This window comes from Sminthopsis crassicaudata, chromosome 3, assembly GCF_048593235.1.
Source record: "Sminthopsis crassicaudata isolate SCR6 chromosome 3, ASM4859323v1, whole genome shotgun sequence".
Taxonomy (NCBI): domain Eukaryota; kingdom Metazoa; phylum Chordata; class Mammalia; order Dasyuromorphia; family Dasyuridae; genus Sminthopsis; species Sminthopsis crassicaudata.
In genome coordinates this window covers 334,951,795-334,970,161 of record NC_133619.1, presented here as the reverse complement: position 1 = coordinate 334,970,161, position 18,367 = coordinate 334,951,795, and the positions used below count along the sequence as shown (strand labels likewise).

Here is an 18,367-nt window from a genome sequence, read left to right as displayed (position 1 = left end):
ATATATATATATATATATACAGTTATCTTGTTGCACAAGAAAAATCAGATCAAGAAGGAAGAAGAAGAAAAACTGAGAAAGAAAACAAAATGAATGTAAATAACAACAGTGAATGAGAATGCTATATTGTGTTCCATACTCTGTTCCCATGTTCTCTCTCTGGGTGTAGATGGGTCTCGTCATCACTGCACAAGTGGTTTGAATCATCTCAATATTGAAGAGAGCCACATCTATCACAATTAGTTGTCAGATAGTCTTGTTGTTACTGTATATAATGATCTGGTTCTGCTCATTTCACTTAGCATCACTTCATATCGATCTCTCCAAGCCTCTCTGAAATCATTCTGCTGGTTGTTTCTTACAAAACAATAGTATTCCATAGCATTCATAAATCATCATTTATTCAGCCATTCTCCAATTCATGGGCATCCACTCATTTTTCAGTTTCTTGCTACTCCAAAGAGGGCTGCCACAAACATTTTTGCACATGGGAGCCCCTTTCCCTCCTTTAAAATCTCTTTGGGATGTAATCCTAGTAGAAACACTTCTGGATCATTAGGTATGCACAGTTTGATAACTTTTTGAGCATACTTCCAAACTTCTCTTCAGAATGATTGGATTTATTTCACAACTTCACAATGTATCAGTGTCCCAGTTTCCCCACATCCCCTTCAACATTCATCATTATCTTTTCCTGTCATCTTAGCCAATCTGACAGGTGTGTAGAGTATTTCAGAGTTGTCTTAATTTTCATTTCTCTGATCAAAAGTGATTTGGAGTACCTTTTCATGTGACTACAAATAGTTTCAATTTCTCATCTGAAAATTCTGTTCATATCCTTTGACCATTTATCAGTTGGAATGGCTTGAACTATTATAAATGAGTCAATTCTCTCTATATTTTAGAAATAAGGCCTTTATCAGAACCTTTGGATGTAAAAATGTTTCTCCAGTTTATTGCTTCCCTTCTAATCTTATCTGCATTAGTTTTGCTTGTACAAAAACTTTTTAATTTAATACAATCAAAATTATCTATTTTATGAACAATAATGATCTCTAGTTCTTTGGTCACAAATTCCTTCCTCCTTCACAAAAATAAGAGGTAAACTAGCCTATGTTCTTCTAATTTATTTATAATATCATTTTTTATGTCTAGATTATGAACCCATTTCAACCTTATCTTGGTATACAGTGTTAGATTTAGGTCTATGCCTACTTTCTGCCATACTAGTTTCCAATTTTCCCAGCAGTTTTGGCAGATAGTGAATTCTCATCCCAAAAGGTGGGGCCTTTGGGTTTGTCAAATACTAGATTGTTATAGTCATTGGCTATTTTTTTGTTCTGTGAACGTAACCTATTCCCACTGATCAACTTCTCTATTTCTTAGCCATTACCAAATGGTTTTAATGACTGCTGCTTTATAATAGTTTTAGATCTGGTACAGCTGGGCCACCCTTCATTTGCTTTTCTCTTCATTAATTCCTTTGAAATTCTTGACCTTTTGTTCTTCCAGGTGAATTTTGTTGTTATTTTTTCTAGTTTAGTAAAATAGTTTCTTGGGAATTTGATTGGTATAGCACTAAATAAATAGATTCGGGAATATTAAATAAATAAATTGGTATCGCACTAAATAAATAGATTAGGGAATAAACAAATAGATAGGGAATATTGTCATCTTTATTATATTCACTTGACCTATCCAAGAACACTTGATATTTTTCCAGTTGCTTAGGTCTGATTTTATTTGTGTGGAAAGTGTTTCGTAGTTTTGCTTATATAGTTCCTGATTTTACCTTGGCAGATAAATTCCCAAATATTTTATATTATTTCTGAGTGCCTTTTAACTGAAGCTTCGTTGCAGTATAATATTGCTAGTAGAAATCTTATATTTGCCTGGTGACAGTTTAAGGGTTGACAACCCTATTTATTTGGAATTCTTGATTTAAATGGCTAAAATAAATGAAGTAACCCCTGTAATAGAAAAAAACATAGTAATATATAAAGGCACGACAAATTTTTTTTTTTATAAGCAGAGGGGAGGTTTCTGATAGAGTAAGAACTTATTTAAGGACCAATGAAAGTTTTAATTTCTATTAATTTAGCATTGACATTAATATGAAAGCATTAAGGGTAGTCTGGAAGACTCAAATTCACATTATATTTCGGACTCAGAATGATTCTGTAACTCTCAGTACTTCACTTTTCAGAAAAGTTAGGCAACTCTTTATGACTATTGTTTGCACAACAGTTTCTGATCTACATTGAGAAATGTTTCCTTAGTAAGAATTCTCTCCACCAGTGAAATTAGAGTTCTGAACAACAACAACAAAAAAGACATGGGTTTACCTTTGCTATATTTTAAATAAGGCATTTCATTAATATATCTTTGTTTGAAAAATGGTGAGTAAGTAGAATTCTGTAGCTATAAGGTTTGTTAAACTAAATACCTAGTGGTGGTAGTTGTTATTTGTTTTTTTTAAGACTATACATTTTTTTCTATCATTGAGCCATTTATAAACAGTACAGCTGACTTCATCTATTTTCACAACTGCATAGTATGTTTCTTGGTATTTATTTTGATTTTTCACCATTTTATGACTAATTCTTCTTATTTTTGAAACAGTGATCACATGGAAAATGTTTGTGGCTATTTGATGAAATATACCAATCTTGTCACTGGCTGGCAATATCGGTAAGTATTATTTTGTATCAGTTTTTTCTTGTAAGGTAGCAGAATAATGGAAAGGATAGTGGGACTGATGATTCTTACATATTTTAATGGTCATGGAATGCCATTTTTAATGATGTTATGGTAAGTCTTCCGTTATCATTTTCTTGCATTCTACTGTATTTTTAATGGAGATCAGATGCTAGCCATCTTTATGCAACACTTTGCATGCTGCACTAATTTTACATACCTACATATTTTTTCCTCCCTGAAAAACCACTTCTGTGATGATATTAATAAGGGACAATTAGGAGGAAAGAATTGGCCTTGCTATACCCAAGACCTTATAATCAAATGCTTATTGTTCTACTATTGTAACTTTATTCTTTTGGATTGGGAATGTTTTGTCTGTTTCTGGGAATTCCCAATTATTCCCAATTCATATTCCCAACTATTTATAACAACTTTAACAAATTTAAATTCTGTAAACTTTTTACTGAAAGACTGACATGTTGATTAAGTAGCAACATTTGGATGCTTCATCTGTAAAAATGGTTTATAATCCATATATCTTCTTATAAATAAAGAGAGAATTATTTTTTTTTTCAAAAAATTTGTAAAGTTCCTCAAATTTTTGTCTTTTCTAAAGAGCTTTTCATTGCAAATGCTTTTGTCTATATTTTAATAATCTTATATCAATACATACACACACACACACACACACACACCACACAAGCATACACACATATAAAACAGAAAAAGAGAATTCTTTTAGGAATTTAAATCATTCTATTTTGTGTGTGTGTGTGTTTGTGTTTCATTGTACAATAATGCCTACATTTTACTTTCAGAACTGTCTTCCCTTTTTGTTTCCTTCTGGACTTCCTTCTTTTTCTTCTATTTTTTTGGCATCATATTGCTAACTTCTCCTTCCCTAACTCTTCCCCCTTTAAAACGGAGAGACAACAGAATAAAATCCTTTTTAACAATTAGTGAAGCAGAATGAATCTTTCCAGTAGTCATGACCAAAAAAATGATTTGGTACTTTTCTCACCTCTGTCAGAGCAGGCGAATTTATCTTAGGTCCTTTAAAGACATGGTTGATCATTGATTGGGTCAGAGTTAAGTCTTTCAAAGCTGGTTGGCTTTTCTTGCTTTACTTGTATAAATTGTTTCTTGCTGCACCTATATAAATAGTTCTAGCATTGGTTGCTTCATCATTAATTTATATTGCTCTGGTACAACTTCTTATTGTGCAGTAATATTCTATTCTATTCACACCAAAAAATAATTCACTGTTCTCCTATTGTCTAGGAAGCAATTTAAGACACTCCTTTAAGAGTGGGGAAAAGGGAGGGAAAAAATTTGGAATACAAGGTTTTGCAAGGGTGAATGTTGAAAATAATCCATATAATGCTTTGAAAATAAAAAGCTTTAATTAAAAAAAAAGATATCCTTTTAGATTCTTCCCTTCCCTTCCTTTCCCCCTCCCCTTGTCTTCTTTTAATCCTTTGTCCCATCCTCACTTATTTCCCTGTTTACTTTTGTATATTTTTAAACTGTGTGTGCAAGTGTTCAGCCTGCCTTCATTCATTTCAGAAAACTTCATTTTATTTGACACCCATACTGCCCTATATCTTCTTCCATATTTATTTAATCTTCTTGCACATCCTATTTTTGAGAAATACCAATATCAAGAAATATCAGGTTTTTCTTTTTTCCTCCTTTTTACAGTAGTGTCTTTTTCATTTTTTACCTCTTCATACCCTCAGAATAGAATAAATCACTGCCCCAATAACTTTATGACTCTGAAGAATAATTGGTTTCTTCTCCCTCTAATTCTAATACTGATACTTGAGTTAAAGAAAGACAACATGAAAGTTGTAATAATTAAAAAGGTTTAATGACGTTTTTACATGAAAATGAATTAGTGAAAGTGAATACCCATTTAAATAAAACAAAACCCTTATAACAAGTATACATCATCAAGCAAAACAAATTCTTGAATTGTTCATGTCCAAAAATGTTTGTATCATCTTCATGATCTGTTTTATTTGGAGGTAGGTAGCTTAATTCATCATTAATTCTCTTGGAGTCATGATACATAATATCATAAGTTGATAGATCATTACATTGATCAGAATTCATAAATCTATCAAAGTTGTTATATTGTTATAATTTCTTTATAATGTCTTGTATAAATTATGGATCAGTACTTAACACTAGAAATACAGAAAGAAAATTCAAATACAATTATTGGGAAAAATGGAGAATGGGCATGAATGGTAGAGTCAGATGAGTTCCCCGGAGGTGGAAAAAGTCAACGTCTAGCCAAGAGGAGAAAAGGGAACATGGACAATCCTTGTGGTGTTTCCTGGGTTCTAATATGTAGGGAAAGGAGAGAAAAAATTTAAGGTCTACTGAGATTTGTTACTTGGCTAACTAGAGAATCAGTGGAACCATAAACAAAAAGAGGGCTGAAATCAGACTTAACAGTATTTTGGTATGTACCTAGAGGAAACATCTAATAGAAAACAATATAAATAAAGTACTATGAATTCTTTAATCTTTAAAAGGTTATTCCTGAAATTGTGTGACTTTTTGTTTTATGTTTAGCGGGTCAATATGGTACATGGGAAGGAGTCTTATACTTAAGAATCAGGAACACTTGGGTTCAAATCATGACTTGGATGTTTCCTAGTTCTGTGACGCTAGGAGAATTACTTCACTTCTCTGAATCTTAGTTTACTCCTCTGTAAAGTGGATATAATAGTACATAGTACATCTCTCTGACAGAATTTTTGTGATGATCAGATGATATTGTTTGAAATAATTCTAAGTCTTTTAAGATCTTAAAGTGCTAAATAAATTTTAGTTATGTTATCTATTCTGTATCCTCATAATTTCATTATTTCTATTATTTCTATGAAAATTATAATACATTTAAGAGGGGCATCTGGCATCCTGGAATTCCACTGTACTAACAAGGCAAGGAATCTTATCATATGTATCAATATACTCACAGGCTCATACATCAATACAGAGAGGTGGGGAAGTGAAACATTTATGTATACAATAAAAAGATGATATTGAAAGGGGGCAGAATATATCAGACACAGAGGAATTACTTTTAATGATTTAACTCCTGATCTTTTTTTTTTTTTTTTTACTGTTTTCTCTGGCTTAAAAGCATGCTGTGCCACTCAGATTTCTTCTAATCCTGCTTTTTTGGATTTGTTGCTCCTAAGAAATTTTGGTTCTAGACTTGGCTTGACCTATGGGGTCTGTTCTTTCCCCCTTTCTCCCAATCCCTGAGGCCTCAGGAAACCATTAAAATATCTTTACAAACCCCAAATGAGACCATGAAAAGTCAGATATGATTGTATAATAAACAATTCGAATCCCACTTTTGTTTCAGGTAATTGGGTAGTGACAGATAAATCATGACCAAAGGATAATTCATTGTAACTTCTATCACTGCCCATACCACCTGCTTATTCCTGAAAGAAACCATTTCCTCTGCTGTCTTTCCTCTTGCATTTTTATTTGAAGGTGCAAGTTAACCTCATAATTTTGGACTCTATAATATAGAGCCCTCCATGTTAACATTAATGGTTTATTACCCTAAATTTGATAACCAGAAGAAGCACACATATAAAATATGAGTTCTATACCTTTTGCTGTTATAGAATTTCCTTAGAGTAACTTTGTAACTTGCCCAAAATAAACCTATTGTGTGAACTATGGTTTTCATCCTTTCTTTTCTCTCCCACCCCTTAACGTCAGCTTATAAAGCAGGTTTCCCACAGTCATTAATAATCTTGGGGAACTTCTGACTAGCAATGGGATACATTTTCCAATAAGAACTACCTTGGCTACCAACCATTTTAGTATGTCATTTCATTTTCTTAGATGTAGTTATCTCTCATTTTTATAATTTGTTTTAGGTTCCCTAATTCTTTAGGATTGATAGCTAGTTTTAGTGCTTCTTTCAAAGACCCTTTGTTGTGTATAATTATTGTGGTCAGTAAAGGATACATTTAATATTTATGTGTATTGCATTTATTTTTGAAGTTTTTGCTTGGTTAATTTTTAATAAAGGTACTATACACTTTTGAAATTTATGTATATTTCTTTCAGTTATCATTCAGTAATCATTATAGATCTATATTAGCTAGCTTTCAATGAATAGAGTGCTGGGCATAGAATCAGAAGACCTAAATTAAAGTCTTCCCTCAGGTAATTTAATTAGCTGTATAAACCTAGAGAGTTTACTTAAGCTTGTCTGCCTCAGTTTCCTCAACTGTAAAATGGGAGTCTTTCTCTACTCCCTAAACTTCTTTTCTTCCCCTGGCTGAAACCCTGATTGAAGGTGTCAACAGAATTTTTGAGTGCAATCCAGACTGGACAGATCTCTTTCTCTTTCTGGGAAGGACCAGAGCCAAATAGCAGCCCAGAAGCAGGTGTGTCAGGACCTTGGTTGTAAGACATACGTCTTTTGCCTTTTATAATGTTTTTTTCCAAAGGTTTCCTCTCCTTTGATAGTGGTAGCTGCTGAGTTTTTCTGCGATATTCACTTTGGTTTCATGGTACTTGAATTTTTTCTTTCTAGCAATTCAAAGTATTCTTTGATAGAGAATCTTTGGATTTGGGCCTTGACGTTCCTACAAGTTTTAATTTGGGGGTTTCAGTAGGGCCCAAGCAGCTTCTTTTTATTTTCACTTTGTCCTCTGGTTCTAAAAATCTATACAGCTTTAATTCATTATTATTTTTTTTTTAAGTTAGGATGTTCATGGAGTTCAGTTACATTTGGAGTTCATCCTACATTTTATTCTATTTTGTGTAGTTCCATTTCTTGTTGTCAGTCTTTTAGTTCTTTTATGTTCATTCTAATTTTCAGTCTCTTTTACTTAAATTTTTTTTTATCTTCAACACCATCATCATTATTGGTAGTAATACCAATAATTGGGTTTAGTACCCAAAGTTTTGCAAAGTACTTTACAGATATTATTTTATTTCATTCTTACAACAGAGTTAGCTGCTATAATTATTGCCATTTTACAGATATTTAAAAAAAAAAAACTAAGAGAGATTTTGCCCAATATTACAAACTAATTATCTGAGACTGGGTTTGAACTCGGATTGTTCTGAGTTCTGAATATAGGTCAAACACTGTTACCTCAAGGCCTCCTCTACTTTTCCTTCTAAGGCTTTATTCTGGAACAATAATTTTTTCTAATTCTTTCTTCTAGAGCAGTAGTTGGCAAACTGCTATTGCATCTAACCCATAGCTTGTTTTTCTATGATTCAAAAATTAAGAATAGTTTTTCCAAATAAAATTATATTCTCAAAAATATAGAAATCATTCATTGTTCAAAAGTCTTAACAAAAAATTGGTGAGGGGAAGGCCAGATTTGAACTTCAGGCTGTATTTTTCTGACACAAGCTCTAAAGCTCTCATTTTATTTATATCATTTAAAAACTCCTCTCATTTCCTCCAAGAATTCTAATTGACCATATTACTAGGCTGAGTTTTTGTTTGCAACTTTATGTTTAGATGGCTGTGGTAATCACTTTTGTCTGTTTATTTACTCATTTTTCCAACTTATTTCTGGAATTGAGACTATGTCAGGGCCATGCAGTGCACAGTTTTGCAAGAAATTAAGTGATCTATTTGATGTATATCTGTAGTCCACAATTCTTAAGCACTTCAAGGGTAGCTCAATATAGAAAGCTATTCCCTGTGTCCTAAGACTATGGTGTAGTATAATTGCAGCTTGGTCTAAACTTTGCAGATGACACAGCAGCAGGCTTGATCTTGGTTGGAGCTCCAGCATAAAGCTGTTGACTCCACAGCTTCTGTTGCTTTTTTGAAAGGTTCAAAGTAACATAGCTATAGACCCATTCCAGATCTATAGAAGTTCCCTGTCAAGGATATAAAACTAGTCTCCTGCTGCAACCCCCTCTCCAGTATTGTCAGACTTCTGGCTATTTCCTTCTGCCTTATTGAGCTGGGAAAAGATGCACTAGTTTGTTCTTGGATTTCTTTCTTATCACTTAATCTGGTATGGTACTCTTTCACAATTTTTCTTGGAGTATTGTGCAAGAGACCTGAGCTGTATTGTTTTTACTCTTGCATCTTTTTCCTCCTCCTTCTTTCCCTCCCTCCTCCCTACTTCAATTTCAGTCCTTTGGATTGATGTCTTATTAAACTTAAACCAACCACTCTAAGTATTTGATTTATTATTTGCATTCAACATTGACTACTTTCCCCTCAAACTCCAATATCCATGATTACTCTAATTCTCAACATGTTTTAGCCCCCTATGGATACAACAGAAATGATTGTTTTCTGTTTAATCTAAAACATCTCTTAAAAGAGCAAAAAAATCCTCAGTTATTGATAGAAGTAATTAATCAGTTCCTAGGTTATAAAAGTAATTAAAATAACAGACTTATTGTGTGAGTTTCTGTTCAGTATTGTGAGAGTGCAATGTTGTGTTATTTTGTTCATATCCTTCTTATTTAAGCTAGAGAAATGACCATTAAGTAGTTTCCTAAATCTAGATATTTTTAAATGCATAAAGCTTTGATGAACTCAATCCTACTTCCAAGGCCCTTAAAATTAGATATCATCAAATAGATCCATTAAAAAAAATATAAAGACCAAAAGACAACAGATGGGCTGTCCAGGTATTTGGGAATGCATGCAAATTGGTGAGTTGTGTGATATATGTATATTATATTTAAGATACTACTTCAGTTTATCAGGAAGCTGAATCTGGATTAAGTGGAATTTCAGAATGCTTCCAGGTAACTGCTATTACTACTTCTAACTACAATTTCCTTCCCAAAAGGTTAGATTTTCCCCTCCCTTCTCTTCTCTTCTCTTCTCTTCTCTTCTCTTCTCTTCTCTTCTCTTCTCTTCTCTTCTCTTCTCTTCTCTTCTCTTCTCTTCTCTTCTCTTCTCTTCTCTTCTCTTCTCTTCTCTTCTCTTCTCTTCTCTTCTCTTCTCTTCTCTTCTCTTCTCTTCTCTTTCTTTTTTTTTTTTTTTTTTTTTTTTTTAACTGAGGCAATTGAGGTTAAGTGATTTGGCCAGGGTCACACAGCTGAGTCGTGTTAAATGTCTGAGGCCAGATTTCAACTCAGGTTCTCCTGACTTCAGGGCACTGCACCATCTAGTTGTCCCTAGATTTTTCAAAAGGGTCTTAAATTTTAGACTAAAAATAGATGATAAAGTCTCACAGTTTTCCTAAATTATCTTTTTTCACTCCATAAAAAATCTTATTCATTGCCTCATAGTGGTACACTGTGACACACGTTAAGTGTTATTTAAATGTTTATTGCTGTTACTACAGTGAACTGACTTCTTGAAATGTAAGCTGTTGAGTTTTGTCATTCTGTACCAACTTCAACTACAGTACCACTGATAGGCTTTATTTGGAGTTTAAGGACTAACCTATTCAAGTATAGAAGAGTTTTTCATCAATAAACTTTATTTTTTTGGCCTTCAAAACCCAAGAAACAAAAGAAAATAAAAAATGTCCTTACATTTTTGCATTTCTTTTTGCTTCTGCTTTGATGTTCTGCATCAAAAAAGGATGCAGAACCTGCTAAGAATTAGTTTTTGTCCATCTATAAACATTAACTTTTTTTTTTTTTTTTTTTTTTTTTTACTAAAGCTTTTTGTTTTTCAAAACATGCGTGGACAGTTCAACATTAGCCCTTGAAAAATCTTGTGTTCCAATTTTCCTCTCCTTCCCCCAGGCCCTCCCCTAGATGGCAAGTAGTCCAATATATGTTAAACATGGTAGAGATATACATTAAATCCAATATATGCATACATAATTATACAATTGTCGTGTTGCACAAGAAAAATCTGATCAAATCTGTTTAAAAAAAAAACAAAAAAGGAAAAGAGAAGCAAAATAAAATGTCAGCAAACAAAAACAAAAAGCCTGAGAATGCTATGTTGTAAACCACATTCAGTTCCCATTGTCCTCTGGGTGTAGATGGCTCTCATCATCATTGAACAATTGGAACTTGTTTGAATCATCTCATTGTTGAAGAGAGCCACTCCTGTCAGAATTGATCATCATATAATCTTCTTGTTGCCATGTTGCTATCTCCTGGTTCTTCTCATTTCACTTAGCATTAGTTCATATAAGTCTCTCCACAGACATCATCCTGCTAGTCATATAAATACTGACTTAAAACAATTTACATTCTAAATGACTAAATAGCTTTGATTTATTCTGAAAACTGCCAGTTCATATCCTTTGCCTATCAGTTGGGGAATGACTTGTATTTTTATAAATTTGACTTTGTTTTCTGTATATTTGAACAATGAGCTGTTTATCAGAGAAATTTCCTGTAAACATTTCCCCCCCAATTTTCTGCTTTCCTTCTCATTTTGGTTGCATGGATTTATTTGTGCAAAACCTTTTAAATTTAATCAAGTTTTAGATTTTATACCCTAGAATGCTCTCGTTTCCTAAAATTTTTCCTTATTCATAGATCTAACAAGTAAACTATTCTACCCTCTCCAGATTTGCTTATTATATCATCCCTTTATGGCTGAATCACGTAGCCATCTTGACCTTATCTTGATAGAAGGAGTGATGTTGGTCTTTATCTAGTTTCTGCCAAATTGCTTTCTAGTTCCTAACAATTGTCAAATAGTGACTTCTTGTTCCAAAAGGTTGCAACTTTTGCTTTATCAAACTACTTTACTATGCTTATTTATTATTGTGTTGTGTACCTTATCTATTCCAGTGATATACCATTCTGTTTCTTAGCCAGTATCAGATTGCTTTGATAATTACCACTTTTGTAACAGTTTGAGATATGGTACTGCTAGGCCATCTATTTTCACCTTTTTTTTTCCCATTGATCTTCTTAGTATTCTTGACCTTATGAATAATTGTCCTGATAACATCAAATTCTGGAACTTTACAGGTACTCATAAATGAGTTTCACTATCTCTCCCCCAAATTTTTGGGAAAAAGAAGTGAATCCTTTCTTTAAGATTACAACTTATAATTCAGTGAGCAGTCCATTGAGTTATTCTGTAAGTATATATATGTTGGCCAGACATTGCTGATAAACTATGAGTTGGGCTCAGTTAAATGGGGAGAAATTTGGCCTGGATTGTATGAGGATGATCGTACTGTACTTCAATAACCCCACATTTCTCTCTCAAAGAAAGACACATCTTCCAGGGAGAGGTACTGTGCACAACATAGAAAGATGATCTTAAAGTCAGGAATGTCTTGGTTCAAATTCTGCCTTTGACATATTCTAAGTATACAATCCTAGACAAGTCACATAACTGCTCAAGGAATTCTTTTAACACTGGAGATTAGAGATGAATTGCTAGTTCAATTTCTTTAAATCATGACGAGGGCGGCTAGCACCAGAAGTTTCTCACACTGCTCTGGACCACCCAAAATTTCTTCTGCCTATGTTATTGGGAATAAAAAACTACAGTAATTTCCAAAGGACCAACATTTCTGATCCCCCAGTGGCCAAAGAAATGAGCATATGATGTGTGAAAATAAGAGACAATGTATTGCCATTGAAGTCTTGAGTAATATTTTACTAGTATTGTGATATCTGCTATACATATAACACATTATTCTCCAAAGAATTGAAAGTGCAGAGGGCAGTAGAGAGTTACAAGATAAATGTGAGCAAGTCTCAGCAAATAATCATGAGGAAGACCCAGAAGAGTAAAAGATGTCATCATGTAAATTTTATGATAGGAAGAGAAAATGAACTGGTCATCTGGTAAGGGATGACAGATAGCTTGAGTGTTTCAGTATGCTTGCAAAATCAGAAAAAAGTGAGGAAGCACCTAGAATGTTAGAAGTGATCCATGTGATAGACCTGTGTGAGAAAACAGAAAAGACATTGGACAGATGGCTTGTTTACACATGTTTGGTTGTGGAAACAGGATACAATTAGTGGGGTTATGATGGCAATTTAGGAATATGTCTTTGCCAATTGAAAATATTGAAGGTTGATCCCTAAGGAGCCCACACTTAATAATAAACATAGATTATACAAGGAAATAGTAGAAATTAGATATAACCTGCATATATAAATATATAAAATATAAAAATCTAGTATCTAGCAAGACATGACTGGTGGATGGAATTAGATATTATGTCAGTCACTATCTTTCATTAAGTGACAGCTGAAAAATTTTCATACTGAAGTACACTTAAGAACATCTTGGAGAAGTTCTGAATCAGTAAACTACTGGAACCAGATCATTATTATAAACCAAACTGTTGCCCACATTTGCCTTGGACTTTCATCCATAAAAACTTACCACTTTAAGTAGATATTGACATACCAAATACTTAAAAGTTAGGTGGAACAAAACACTTCATAAGGACATAGGAGAGGAAATCAAAGTCATGTGAGAATAGGTTTGAGTGTAAAAAATAGGTTTGAGTCCAGTTGTCTTTTCTGCTATTAGAATTATACTGAGGGTACTCAGGATGAACTTAATCCTAATTTTTTTAAAATTAATTTTATAATTATAACTTTATTGACAGTATATATGCATAGGTACTTTTTTTTTTTTTTTTTTTTTTTTTTTTTTTTTTTTTTTTACAACACTATTCCTTGCATCTATTCCGAATTATCCCTCCTTCCCTTTACCCCCTCCCCTAGATGGCAGGCAGTCTCATACATGTTAAATGTGTTATAGTATATCCTAGATACAATATATGTGTGTAGACCCGAATTTCTTGTTGCACGTAAGAATTGGATTCCGAAGGTAAAAAATAACTTGGGAAGAAAAACAAAAAGTGCAAACAGTTTACACTCATTTCCCAGTGTTCCTTCTCTGGGTGTAGCTGAGTCTGTCCATCAATTGGAACTGAATTATATCTTCTCTTTGTTGAAGATATATATCCATTTCCATCAGAATACATCCTCATACAGTATCATTGTTGAAATGTATAATGATCTCCTGGTTCTGCTCATTTCACTCAGCATCAGTTCATGTAAGTCTCTCCAAGCCTCTCTGTATTCATCTTGCTGGTCATTTCTTACAGAACAATAATATTCCATAGTATTCATATACCATAATTTACCCAACCATTCTCCAATTGATGGGCATCCATTCATTTTCCAGTTTCTAGCCACTATAAAAAGGGCTGCCACAAACATTTTGGCACATACAAATCCTAATATTTTTATTCATGTAAAGTAAAGCAATTATTTTGTCTACTAATCTGTAAAACATGAAATATTAAGAAATAATAGACTAGTGACTTGTCCAGGAACTGAACTGTATCTCAAGAGAAAAGAACAAGTTAACATCTATTTTGTGCTTTCAGGTTTGCAAAAGATAGATGTAAAATCTTATTCATTTTAGAATTGGGCATACAGCTGTATTTTAGTTAACAGTTTATTGAACTGAGGCAACTAGATGGTGCAGTGGATAGAGCACCAGCCCTGAAGTCAGGAGGACCTGAATTCAAATATGGCCCCACACACTTAACACTTCCTAGCTGTGGGACCCTGGTCAAGTTTTTCTGGGCACTTTTCTGACTCAGTTTTCACTTGGCTTGAATAGTGTTATCCCTCAAGGATTGCCAGTATCTCCCTTTAACAAGTATTAACTTTCATAAGACTCAAGACAATGGTTTTAGTTCAGGAGTTGTCAGTATTTTTTTAAGTGGACTGTTTTAAGCAACAATAACAGCAGCAATAGCTAACATTATAGCACTTATTATGTGCCATGCATTATACAGTACCTCATGATTATTATAATTTCATTTGATCTTCACAGACAACTGGGAGGTAGATATTATTAATTACATTTTACAGATGAGGAAACTGAGGCAAATTGATAAAGTTAACTTTCCCAAGGTCAAACAATAACTGTCTGATTTGAACTCAGGTCTTTCTGATTCCAGACCCAGTGCTCAGTTCATTGTGTTATGTCAAATTGGAAAGGAGGCATCTCTTTTACATATGGAATATCCCTGGATTTAATGTTTTTGTTTCTTAATTTCCATTTAAATTATTTAAAATTTTAAAATAAAATTAGCACAAACTTTTTTTTTTTTTAGAAAAATAAATAAAAAATCTAAATAACAAATGTAACTCTTGAGTTGGATGCTCTATCCTGTTACAGGTTTCATGTAACCTGTAACAGGACCTCACTTTTCGATTCATAGTTCCCTTCACATCAAACAGTAGTGTTCCCCAAGAATTGTCACTAATTTCTTTTACATTCACTCTCATAAGGCTCAAAACATAAAAGTCTTATTTACAACTTAATGGACACAGAAAGGACTAACATCTGATTCTATAAGTAAGATGAATGTCATTTAATTCCCATGTTTTCTAGTATAGCTGCAATGGGAAGGGGAAGGAGGGGGAAGGAATGGGAAGGAGTTTTCTGTCTCCTGTAGCTACCTTTATCTGCCAGCAGGTGGTGGTTAAGCCCCAACTGTTTCTTTACTACTTTTCTTAAGTCAACCTTCTTTGGTTTTAGTAATGACAACACTGCAACTTGACTTGTAGTCCTTTGTAATTTAGGCCCTTTGGTAACTTTTCTGCTGCTGTTCTCCAGCAGGTGGTGATCTTTGCTTATGCTAAGAAATCAGTTTCTTTCACGCCTGGCCAGTATGTATCAAGTACTAGGGAGTTTCTGCTTTTTCTTCAGCATTGTTTATGGTTCAAAAAATAGCCTAGGCCAGAGTGCTTCTGATTAAAAGAAAGATAAGAAACTTTTTCTCCTGTATCTTTTTTTTTTTTTTTTTTTTTTATATTTTAATAGCTTTTATTTACCAGATATATGCATAGGTAATTTTACAAATTGACAATTGCCAAAACTTTTGTTCTGATTTTTCCCCTCTTCCCCCCCCTACCCCAGATGGCAGGTTGACCAATCAATACATGTTAAATATGTTAGAGTATAAATTAAATACAATATATATACATGACCAAACAGTTGTCTTGCTGTACAAAAAGAATCGGATTTTGAAATAGTGTACAATTAGCTTGTGAAGGAAATCTAAAATGCAGGTGGACAAAATTAGAGGAATTTCTATCTTGATCCCATAATACCTATCCTCCTATGCCAAAAATTCTTATATATTAAATATTTAAACTTTGGTTTTTGGAGACTGTCTCCTTCTTGTACCAGTACTCTCAGTTCTCGTTAGCTCCTTGAGTTTTGTAGTTCAGGAACTATTTCATTACTGATTTCTTTTATTTCACTTTCCTCTGTTTTTCTTCAGGATATCTAGGTGGGCTTAGAGTTTCCAGAAGGAGAAGGGAATGGAATAGAGCTAACAGATTTGAGGGTGGAGGTTTGAAATCACCTTGACACAAGGTAGAAATGGTAAAAGTTCCCATCTCTAAGGGAGAAGATTAGATTTTAAGGCTTAGTCATAAGCTGTGAACTTTAGCTCCTTTTTTATACTAGTTAGGCCTTTCAGAAACTCAAACTGTCAGGCCAGAAGTTTGGATAGAAGATACATGTAATTTAGTAATCTTGTTGACTAATTTAACTGCTAATATATGTGTGTATATATATATATATATATATGTGTGTGTGTGTGTGTGTGTATATATATATATATATATATATGTGTGTGTGTGTGTGTGTGTGTGTATATATATATATATATTTATATATATATTTTTTTTACTCTTCCTGTCTTATGAGATCATTAACTCTTAGATCTAGGGCTAGATGAGACCTTAAAGATCATTGAGCATAGCCCCCTCATTTTATACTTGGAGAAACCAAGGCTCAGAGTTAAGTGATTGGCTCAGATTGCTACAGAACAACCAGGTTGAAGTGACATTTGAATCCTAGTCTTCTGATTTAGTCGTGCAGTCTTCCCCCAGACTACATACCCATGCTAGTTTCATGAAAAAGCTATAGCAAGCAAGTAATTCCTCTTACTTTTGGCTTGCCTGAGGTCATTTGCAAGTAGAGCAAAAGAAATGAGTAAAAGGCAAACAACATACAAGAGAAAAAGATAATTAATGAGGCAAAATCCTAGAGAATTTTGAGTACATTGGGCCTTCAGGAAGAATACCTTTTTCTTTGAGAGAAGAGAAAAGTAGGATAAGATGAATGAAGATATAAACTGAAAAGATAGAGAAATCATTACCTCAATTTCCTATCTTTCAGTAAAGAGGGATGTGAAATCATCTACTGAGAAATAAAAGGCACAAGATTTTGAGCCAGCTCTGTAAGGAATGCGATAGAAAGTCAAAGAGAAATGGCATTTGCTATTCTTCTTTGTGCTTACACACATGCTTTCTCTTCTTGTTTTTTTCTTAGAGTGTGTATGTTTGTAAACCTACTCTTCCCTTTTTCCAATTTATTATTTTAGGGACAACTCAGTAAAACTGGATAGAGGGTTGGGCCTGAAGTCAGAAAGACTGATCTTCCTGACTTCAACTTTTGGTTTAGATACTATGTCTGTGTGACACTGGGCAAGTCATTTAACACTGTTTGCCTCAATTTCCTCATTTGCAAAATGAACTGAAGGAGGAAATGGTAAATTACTCTAGTATGTTTGTCAAGAAAGCCCCAAATGGAATCATGAAGAGTTAGACACAACTGAAAAGAACTGATTATAAATTATACATACATAGCTTATATACATTATTTTACACACTCTCAAACTTAATCACCTTATTTTTCTATTTTGTTCATTAAACAAATCCCATTCCTATTTAGAATATATAATTATAAATGGCTTTAATTTCTTTATCTGAAAATTCTGTTCATATGCTTTGACTGTCAATTGGGGATTGACTTGTATTCTTAAAAATTTGACTAGTTTCTTTATATATTTTAGAAATGAGGGCTTTATTGGAAACACTGGCTATTTTGGGAGATTATTGGAGAAGGGGGAATTTATGGCCAAAAAAGAACTGGAGAATATTTATTTCTAATTCTTAGCTCTTAGAAGTGCTGTTATAAATATTTTGGAGCATATGAGGGACTTTCTATTGATGATTTTCTTAGAGTATAAATCTAATAATGAAGTTTCTGAATCAAAGGATATGGACATTTTACTCACTTCATTTGCATAATTTCTAATTGCCTTCCAAAAGGGTTGTACCATTTTGCAGCTCTACCAATAATGTATTAGCATGCATATCATATCTTTCTTTGCATATCATTCTTTTTTTCCAACAAAGTATTGCCAAAAAAGTCAATTTTGCTTCAGCAAAGTTCTAGGCTACATAATAAATTATCAAAAATTCACAGTTATTTTATGTAATAAAAAGCAATAATAGAAAAGTAAATTCCATTCCATATAACTAAAAAATACATAAGATATATGGGCATAAACTTCCCAAAGCCCACAAAAGACTTAAGGGTTCCTTAAGAAATAAAGGACAATAAGTAGAGGAATACTTGGTGCTCATGTCCATTATATTGCTATGTTAATATAATTTAAGATGATAATAATACTAAAAGTTATGTACACTTTTAATAGATTTCAATATTCATTTTTTTAAGATTTTGAATTCTCCCTTTCCTTTTTTTTCTTCTCCAAGACAGCAAGTTATTTGATAATTGCCTATAAACATACAGTCTTGTTAAATATATTTCCATATTAGTCATGAGGTGAAAAGATTTTAAAAATGGAAAATAGTATGGTTTAACTTACATTCAGATTCCATAGTTCTTTCTCTGGAT

At 33.1% G+C, this 18,367-nt stretch overlaps 1 protein-coding gene across 2 annotated transcripts in view; it reads left to right on the top strand.

The window, feature by feature from the left end:
- Window positions 1–18,367, top strand: part of OSBPL11 (oxysterol binding protein like 11) — a 94,641-nt gene that overhangs the window by 15,052 nt on the left and 61,222 nt on the right. For both annotated transcript variants that reach the window (XM_074301460.1, XM_074301461.1), the window contains exon 2: window positions 2,623–2,691. In XM_074301460.1, coding sequence (XP_074157561.1) covers window positions 2,623–2,691 — 69 coding nt within the window. The remainder of the gene's footprint in view (window positions 1–2,622; window positions 2,692–18,367) is intronic.